The sequence below is a fragment of the Echinops telfairi genome, unplaced genomic scaffold (assembly GCF_000313985.2).
Source record: "Echinops telfairi isolate 266 unplaced genomic scaffold, ASM31398v2 ScPeMD7_4;HRSCAF=17, whole genome shotgun sequence".
Taxonomy (NCBI): domain Eukaryota; kingdom Metazoa; phylum Chordata; class Mammalia; order Afrosoricida; family Tenrecidae; genus Echinops; species Echinops telfairi.
In genome coordinates this window covers 8,137,601-8,147,703 of record NW_022103900.1, presented here as the reverse complement: position 1 = coordinate 8,147,703, position 10,103 = coordinate 8,137,601, and the positions used below count along the sequence as shown (strand labels likewise).

The 10,103-nt window shown below is 36.1% G+C and overlaps 1 protein-coding gene across 1 annotated transcript in view; it reads right to left on the bottom strand.

Annotated features, from left to right (window-relative positions):
- Positions 1-10,103, bottom strand: part of SCN7A (sodium voltage-gated channel alpha subunit 7) — a 72,989-nt gene that overhangs the window by 8,553 nt on the left and 54,333 nt on the right. Inside the window, exons 18-22 of the mRNA XM_004703910.2 lie at positions 7,924-8,097; positions 4,727-4,834; positions 2,135-2,413; positions 1,324-1,377; positions 610-747 (exon numbers count right to left, since the gene is read on the bottom strand). Coding sequence (XP_004703967.2) covers positions 610-747; positions 1,324-1,377; positions 2,135-2,413; positions 4,727-4,834; positions 7,924-8,097 — 753 coding nt within the window. The remainder of the gene's footprint in view (positions 1-609; positions 748-1,323; positions 1,378-2,134; positions 2,414-4,726; positions 4,835-7,923; positions 8,098-10,103) is intronic.

The window sequence follows — 10,103 nt, the reverse complement described above, 5'->3', positions numbered from 1 at the left end:
GATGGTTGGTGTGGCCTTTGCCTTTATTTGGAGAGAGCACCAAACAGTGCTCAAGCAATGCGGCCGGTGAATCTCTCTTAATAATTTCCTGCACTGCTATTTAGGCCAACGATTTGGATTTATGACTCACTCTACTGTTAGAAGATGGAGCTACTCTGACTTCCATAGATGTCCATCGAGGCCACTACTCTAAAGGCTTTGATTATATCTGAGTAAAATGAGTTTCCCTCCCTACCCGCAACCCCCGAGCCCTTAAAGTATTTGTTCACATACATATTAATATTACTTCTTTATTTTATCATTATTTTATATATATATATGAATTGTACGACCTTTAACTATTGATTCAAGTTGTGTATATTTTGAATGCAGAAAACAAATGCAATGATGAACATCTTTGAACTGTTAATGATAATAAAATCTTTATAAAAATAAAATAATCTATATAATATAATGAGAATAAAATCTAGTTAATAATAATTAAATAAATAATAAAATAAAACAACATTATGCAGAATTGAAAACAAATAAATTATTTGAGACAAGGTATTTTCATAGCAGTGTATGATTTTGTCACACATTGAACAAGCCAAGAATATTCATACTTACCTTTAATTTAAGTTTGTTGAAATTAGCAACTATCGCACCAATCAGCATACTCAGGGGAAGAAATAATCCATAAATAATAAAGCTGATAAAATAACAGTACATATAGATGTTGTCTTCAAAATTAGGCTGCAGACTTATCTAAAAGTTAATTAAAAAAATCAAAATTTTGACATCAACTTTTAAAATTTAGATTGATAAAATCATGACAAACAAAAGGTATCAAGGATATGATGAGAAAAGGTATCATTGTTTCCTTTAGTTAAATTTAATTTAAATTTTTAACCAAAATTTAAATAAAATTTTAACTTAAAAAAGTTTTATTAAAATATAAAACACATATCAGACACTTCAATAGTTCAATCCTATTAAAATGAATTGTACAATCATCACTACCATCAATTGTAAAACATTTTCTTCTCTCTGGTACTCATTGTTTTCAGCTCCCCACTTCCCCTCAAAATTTTATTGGTTTGTGTTAATCATTCTTACAAAGTCTGGTAATTTTTTCTACTGAACTGATAGGCCTTCGACCATTGCATATTATCCTGAAAGAATTTCATTGTTCATACATACTGAAATAGTCTGTAGGATGTTTAATTTCAATCTAGCACAAACATTTAATTTTTACCATTTTAATTATTTATTGTTTGATCTGCAATAATGATTTTGCTTGATTGACCCTTAACAATGAGTCTTAGATTATATTATACTTACAGCAATAGAATCCACTGCAGAATTCATAATACTGATCCATCCATTAAATGTTGCCTGTAAAAATGACATGTTTTTTACTCTTATGGGCATCTCATGGCTCGTGACAAATAAAATGTAAAATTTAATAAGCTAGTAATAATACTAAAATGTTTAATTAGGAAGGCTCATCATGCTTCTATACCCATGTACCTTTAACCTTTTTATTATTATATTCATGTAATATTTAACAATGATTTTAAACTATTTAGTTTATTTGTAACTAATAGACTGAAATATGCTAAGATAATTTGAATGGATAAATCGTTAAGTAAATAAATACGTGCTCTCCACAACTGGAAGACAGCTGCCTGGTCAATTAACAGAAAGAGATCCACATCTGTGCCCAATCCAAAGAAAAGTGACCCAACAGAATGCAGAAAAATGGAACAGAATCATTCAGGTCACATGTTCCTTGTTATAACTGCCCATGTGTTTTCTATCGAGGTAAGATGGAGATGGTCTCCTTTGTCACCTCTGCTGGGTGAGGAGTGGCCATTTATTAAAGCATGATTGTGATCAATGGTGGAAGACAGCAGTTTCGCCAGTACCTGCCCATTAATTCCTGCCTTCATCACCGCTCTCTTCTCACTACAGGGCAGGGCCTGCGCTTCTCTTTCATGCACCCAACAGAGCCTCCCACAGTGTCTCCCATCATATTTATTCACAAATGAATATTTTCTAAACATATTTTATAACTAGCTGCACCAGCACTTTAACCTCATCTAACAATACAGAGGAACATTTCATTGATTTAAAAATAAAAATAACTTACCACTTGAAGAAGTGAAAGGAAGCCATTCCCAACATTATCAAAGTTCATTTCTGCATTCTCCCATGGCATGGATTCATTAAACAAAAGACTTTCACACTGACTCTTATTTTGAACTTCAGACACAGGAAACCTTTCTCCGCTTGTTGGGTCAATGCACTCGTAAAACTTGCCAGCAAACAACTGTACCCCCATGATGCTGAAAACCAGCCAGATCAAAAGGCAGACCAGAAACACGCTCACAGTGGGTAATGTTGTTTTTATCAAAGCTCTCACCACGACCTGGCATATAAAAACGGAACATGCAAGCGTGAGAAAAGAGTTGCAAAACTATGTTAACATCTAGTCAAATTGAAAATGCTAATTGATGTAATCTGTCAAAGCAAGAAATGACCACCAGTCATCTTTCGACATTTAATAGTCCATATTCTGGTATTTGAATAATCAAAATGGCAATTCAACTTAGATTAGAGATATGCATAAAAGTACACATATTCATATCTTCATATTGGAAAAACAATTAAATGCAGAAGAGTTGATTAGTATAAATGCTGGAAATAATTATTTAGCTGACCTAACACTCACATTATTAATTTCCTGTACTATGCAGGAATGGGAAAGATAGTGCACCCTGTGTGTCTGTCTACACGTGATTATCTAGAAAGCATCTAAAATGAGGGGGAATGAGCCCAGAATTAAGCCTTGAATATTCTAATGTATCAGTGAAGAGCATGCTAAGAAGGCATTGAAGGAGTGGTGGAAGAAATACGGGGTGTAGTCAGAGATTGTAATAGTAATGACATCTAGGGAGGGGGTTGTTTAAGAAATACTGAATGGGCAGCTGTACTCTGGAACATCCGTACCTCCTCACTGATCTATGTCAGTGATGAACCAGATGGAAAATTTGGAAGCGGTTTCACCACCAAATTTGGAAGAACAGCAGTATAATCACTATAAGGAGCTTTGTGGGGTAAGCATTAGGTTGATAGCTTCAAGGTTGGCATTTCAAACCCACCAGCACCTCTGAGGTAGAAAGGAGAAGCTGGATGCTTCTGAAAAGATTTGTAGATTTAGAAAGCTTAAAGAGGGTGACATCGGGTTGGAATCAACTTGATCGAAATGGATTTGGGTTTGTTTTAAAATCACCGTGGCCATTTCTTCCATCCCTTCAGTCATTAACATTACAATCAGAATGGTATGCTTATGACCACTAATGGTGCTATGACAAATGTAAACCTCTAGTTAAATCCAGGAGACTATTTTTAATATTCATTATATTTTACCTTTCTCTTAGCATTTATACTTTGACTCTCCTCTCCCTCACCCCAACACACTGTCTCTTCTCTTTTGTACCCGTTTAATCAATTCTTACCTCAAATCTTGCTAGATTTTGTCTTCTAACCTATACCTCCTTGCTTATACATATTCCTTAGTTTTCAATTGTAACTTTTAATATTTCTTTTAACAATACTTTATTTCTAGAAATAAGTCTCAGATATTTTAGCCCCTCTAGATATTTTAAGAAGTCAACTGGTACTTTTATTTACCAAAAAAAATCCAAACCTGTTAGAAATACTCATATAAATAAAAAAAAATGGCTACAATTGACACACGTATTTTAGTAGTAACAACTACAGCAAGGCCTATAGCTTATTAAATGAATAAATATAATTTTTATTCATGTAGCTTTAAAAATACTCTTTACTATAGCTTCAAAGATAATTCAAGTACACAACTTCTAGAGGTTGAGCTGATGCTTCCGACCTGGTAACGGCATTGACCTAATCGTGGCTTCCACTTACCTGACCTTGACCTGACCATGGCTATGATTTCATTGCTTTCCTATACATGTATGTCCTCAGGTGGCATAATGCTTGATTTCTGACAGACACAACTTCCCAAGCAAATCGCTGCCTGCTAATTCTACATTGGAAACTGAAAATGTGCAGATTTGGGTAACTTTGGTCCCACAAAACTACATTAAAAAAAAACCCGGTAAGAGTGACATTTTATTGATATTCAATTATCTAAGTTGTCATCCTTTTATTTTTTTTGACTCAATAGATCATCTACATAGCTCTAGAATCTTCTATGAAATGTTCTTACCGTTAGATTATCGCTGTGCTAGAAAAGTGAACTATTTTATCATTTTTACCTTAATACTATACTTTTGTTCAATCATTTCCCCTTTTCAGCTATTCCCACCTTGTGTTGGTTTAAAAGCATAGGGAAAGTTTACTCTCTGACAGTTATATTTGAAAAATGGAGGCAATTTGATTAATATTCCTGTGTATATCCACGACAATTAGAATGGTACTCTTTTTCAACTGTAGCCCCAGAATCACCTGTCAAGTTTTCCTATCAATTATTTGTTGTTTTGCTTATCTTACTTATGTTCATATATTGTGAGTATAAAAGACAAAATATTAATAGGTATGAGTAACATAAGTATTCCTTTTTTATTTTTAAATAGTACAATATAAGGGTTTTGCCTCATTTACACTTGTAAAAGATACAAAGTTTGTTAATTTGTGGAATTTAACTTTAGCTATAGAAAATTAAAATCTATGATTTATTGTTGGAAATTTCACTTACCTTCATTCTTTCAAATTGAGATAGAACTCTGAGGGCACGAAGAAATTTAGTAGATGTAAGTGGTCTTAGATCTTCCCGAGACTTCCCTATTAAGCTAAGGCAAAAGACCTACGCACACAAAAAAGGGTGGATATAATTGAATTTTAATAAAAATAACACGTGAAATTCAAATTATATTTGTATTAAAGAAGATACAGAATCAGAGTCTACCAAGAGATCTGCAAGTGATTTTAACCTATGTTTAAAATATCTAAATAAAGACATAGAAATTGTGATGAAATAATTCGGTCTTAAAATCATTTCAACAAAGATAAAAGTATTTTCTGATAGCAAGGAACATACGCAATTAAGATAAAATTTGCATATTCAATAATCTTTATATTTTTTATAATCAAAGCTCAATATTTGCGTTCATTTTTCTGTTTGAAAAAGTTCATAATCTTTTGATAGTTTCAGTTTTGTCATTATTGTGATATAGTAATAACATGCCAAGTATAGGTTAAAATTAAATTTTCAAATATATGTACATATACCACTGTTGCAATGGATAAAAACAAAAAGGGATTTCAGAGGACAGGTATCAAGGAGGTGATAAATATTATTAAATTAAAAGTATTAATTAGAGAAAAGTACAACCTGATATGAAGGTGATTCTAAAACTTTTATTATTTTTATTTCTCAACTCTCAATATGACTGCATTTATTTTTATATTGACTATTGTTCCAAGGTCATACTGTCTTTTAAACAATTTGTTATTAATTGGGTGTTAATGCATGTATCATATCATTCCTTAGTTCCATCACATCAAGCACTACTGTACACTTGGTACCACAATCAGTTTCCAAACATTTGTTTTCTTCTTGAACTCCTTAACATTGTCTCCCTTTTACCCCCCACCCCCCTCACTGTATCCACCTCCCCAAGCCCTTATTCTACTTGCTGTCCCTGTGGGTTCATCAACCCGAGGTTTCATATACTGAAACACAGAAAAACGTATAATGCAACTTCACGAGGACATGCCCCAATGACATACCACCTCTGAGCTATAGCCTAATATGAACAAACCAAAAATATAGAAAACGTTGAGAACCAGATCAGGTGCAGCCTGCATCAGGGGGAATATCAACTGACAATGTTTTAACTGTTCAAGTCAGAGTTATGCCTTTGATCTTCTATGCTCATCTCTCCAACACACTCTGTTTAGTGATCGCTGTCTTCCTCTCTCAATAACGAATAGAGGGAGATCCCCAGAGGCTTATTTTCTATGTAGTTCCCACAAATGTACTTTGGGCTCCCACTGTCATCTCACAACTGAGGCTCTGATATTAATCCCACCTTCGACTTCAGATTATATGATTTACAATCCCTCGGTGACTGATGATGGGGCATAGAACTTATATTTTAGTGGGTGAAGACAATAAGAAAAAAATTAACATTATGTAGTATCAGCAGACACTATAGAGACAAATGAAGGCCCCTGGTGGCATAGTGGGTTATTTGTTAGACTGTTTACTGCAAACTCAGCGGTTCAAACCCACCAGGTGCTCCTGAAAAGAAAGTTGAAGCTACTGAAAATATTTACAACCCTGAAAACCCAAAGTGGCAGTTCTACTCTACCTTCACAGGGCCACTCTGAATCAGAATGGGCACAATGACTGTGAGTTTTGAGACAGAAATAATGCAGAGAGAGGGAAAGTTTATTGGAGTGGTTGCAGATTTAAATAGAAGAGTGAGGAACGGCCTAATGTCAAAGATACCATTTAAGAAAAGACATGAAATATGACATGAACAGTGAAAGCGGGGTCAGTAAATCCCCCCTATGGCTGGACTGATTTTGTTTCCAAAATTTTCTGTATTTTTGGTTTGTATGTTCTGTTTGGTTTTTGTATGTTCATATGGGTTTGTTTTCTCAGAGGTGTCATGTCATTGGAAGACACCCTCTTGCAGCTGTGTTATATGTTTGTCCATTATTTGTCATAAAACCCCAGGATGGATGAAGCGAAGGGGACAGCAAGTAGAATAAGGATTTTGTGGGGAGGGGATACAGTGGTGGTGGAGGGGGTGGTGGTTAAAGAGACACCATATCAAGGAGTCCATCTAGAAAAAGTATGTGTAGATACTAGTTATGGCAGCAATCGTACAATTCTACTGGATGTGATTGAACTATGGAATGATATAGGTATTCAATCCCAGTTAATAATAATTGTTTTAAAAGGAAAAGACATAAATAAGGTGTGCTAGCAAAGAGTCCAGGTGGGTAGATGAAGAGGTGCAAGGCACCAGGAGGGAAGTCATCTCGGCAGTCTGGAGAAATGGCGAAGAAGGCGGTAGTGGTAGAGCTGACGAGGGAGGGGCCAGCACAGAGAGTAAGTTCTAAGAAAACCGTGAGCCTTTGATGGTGAAGACTTCGGCCTTTACTCTGAGAAAACAAACAGTTTCCACAGGTTGATTCTGACATGGCAACCCTATGTATTTTGGAGTAGAATTGTGTTTCATGGGTCTCAGTGGCTAGTTTGTCAGAATATATATGTAGCTTTTCTTAGGCCTTTTTTCTTTCTTTTTTTTTTTTTTAAAGACAGCCCTGGGTGGCCTAGTCCTCCAACCTTTAGCTTAGCAGCTGAGTGTCTTCATTCTTGACCCACATCAGGGATTCTGTGGTATGGGTGCCTATTGAAGAGTTCAGAAAGGACGAGTGACATGAGCTGATTTCTACTTTGCAACAGTCACCTATTGCTGTGTGGAGAATCAAATGGAAGGTCTGCAGGGATGAGAGAGAGAGCTATTTTGTAATTAGGTATAGTGGATGGAAATGAGCAATTATACTAGTTTGGATCAGGGTGGTAGTAGTGAAGTTGTCTAATTTGGATAGATGACTTAAAGGTAGAACTGAGAGAATTTAAAGGTTCTAGAGTTAATATTTTAAAGTAATGTGCAATATTCTGTATATTCGGTATATTCTGAAGCACTGAGCTTGTAGGTGATTATTACAATAATTTAGAATTGAATTGCTGAACTTTATAGATTTTGGACCGAGGAGAAAAGAATACAGAATATTACAAATGAATAAAGGTGGAATGCTGAGGACTAAAAATATAGGAAGAGAAGGAAAAGAAAGATCTAGGTAAATGAAAGGGTACGTGAAAGAGTAAGAGTAATATGTACACACACACAAAAACTTTCCTTAAAAAATACATACAATAACAACCATGAAGTCCAGTCTGTGCCATGCATTAGTGAAATAGGCTTTAAAACCATATGCCATCCACTTTAGAAGCATTTCCAGAATGAAGATGTAAGTGAAGATCATGTCAGCATATTCCAGTAAGATCTTAATAGTCTTTCTCTGATTGATATATATATCTTCAAAAGCCTGTGAGAAACCAAAATACTGGTCAACATATAATTTAAAAAAAGATTACCTTGGCATAAAATATAGTGAACTTGTTCTCATAATTGTTCTAAATAGTGACCTCAAAGTCCCCCTCTACTTAGTTAAGGAGAGTTAACATAGGTGAAATCTTTCGTTATGTCAATATGAAAGCTATCTTTAAATTCAGGACACTAACTCACACACATTTGGTAAATGTTATAGAGTAGTACAGATTTAAGGAAACAAGATGTATCTTTAGAAATCCTTATAGTTAATACAAGAAAAATCCATAATCAATTTTACTGTAGGAATTATATGGTGAACTAGGGCAGGCACATGAATATAAATTAAAACTTTAATAATTTCTTCCAAGGGTTTCAGTGCTAATAGGGCAACCATAATTTTATGATGTGATATGAACATTTTAATAGCTGTATTTAAGTACTAATGTGATTAAATCAATCTCATAAATGTTTGCTTACACTGGAAAAAAGTGGGGGGGAACAATGCACTAATACCTCAGGCAGACTTTCATTATTGAAGAGTATACAAACAATAAATCAGGAAAAAATAACGACTAAGGATTGACATTATTTTAGGTAAGGAATGGTGGGATTTTGAAATATATGCCTTTAAATATAAGTAAATATGGAATAACAATAGAATAGCTCACTTTAGATTTAGAACACAATAAACAGCTGGAAGAGAAAGTGCCCCACACATCACATGGTGATAATACAAACAAACAAATCAGTTGAGTCTCAAGGAGGAACTAGGACGACAAAGTGGACACACGCGCACCAACACCAGCAGGGGGAGCTCAGATCCACAGGGCACAGGGAGCGGCAAGGTCGATTCCGGTGCTGCCTTTTTAGTGCCCTTTATCAGCAGTCCACCGACTACAGCTACTGTGACTGCTGTCTGACAGTGGAAATTCTCTAGAAAATGGCTTCTGCAAAATAAAGCCAGCTCCTTCAAGAGACAACATTTCTGGGGAGGTGGGATGGGGACTGGGGGACAGGATGCATTTCAACTAATGGCCACACAGGTGGGACTAACTCTAGTGTGATCGTTTCTGAGTTTCCCTACCGGATCAGATGAGGACCTGAATGAAGGGGTATTTTAAAAATAATGGCTGGCCTTTTTAAGGTCTGCACTGCTACTCTTCCCACCAGAAGATACACAAATCAAGTCAAATAGCATCATCATGTGGCTGGGGAAGTACGGGGATTCCTCAGAGAGCAGGTTGATACACCAGAAGGCTTCATGTACTGGAAGGAAATAGTTGCTGTAACAAATTACCACAAATTTAATGACTTAAAATAAAATTACTCTTTCTGCATGCTGGAGGGCAGATGTCTGAAATCATTTTCAGTGGGGCTAACGTCAAGGTGCTGGAAAAGACCGGCTCTTTCTGGAAACATCTTTGCCTTTTTCAGCTTCTAGACTTGGCAAGTCGGGCAGCTAACCTCAAGATCAGCAGTTTGAAACCACCAGCTGCTCCGTAGGATGATGATGAGGCTTTCGACTCGCACAAGGCGTCACCGTCGCAGAAGCCCACAGAGGCAGCTGTACTCCGTTCTACGGGTCGCTTGAGCAGCCATCTGTTCTAAGGCAGTGAGTTATGTTTTTTTTCCCTTGGCTTTGACACCGATGTCATCTTTTAAGCATGTCACTTCAAATCTATTTCCACCCTTTTGCCTCGGATTTTCATGCTTTTTGCTTCCTTATAGCCCCTGTGGTGAAGGTGGTTATGCACGAGGCTGCTAACCATAAGAATACATATAGAATCTTGCAAATGAATAAAAATGGGATGTTGGTGAAATATCGGCAGATGGGAATCACCAGCCGCTCTGCAGGATAAAAGTGAGGCAGCAAGCCTGGCTAGACCAGAGCATGTACACTGGTAGAGACAGGAACTGGAAACACAGGCAATCCAGGGCGGATGATCCCTTCAGGACCAGTGGTGTGAGTGGCGATACTGGGAGGGTAGAGGGAGAGTGGGT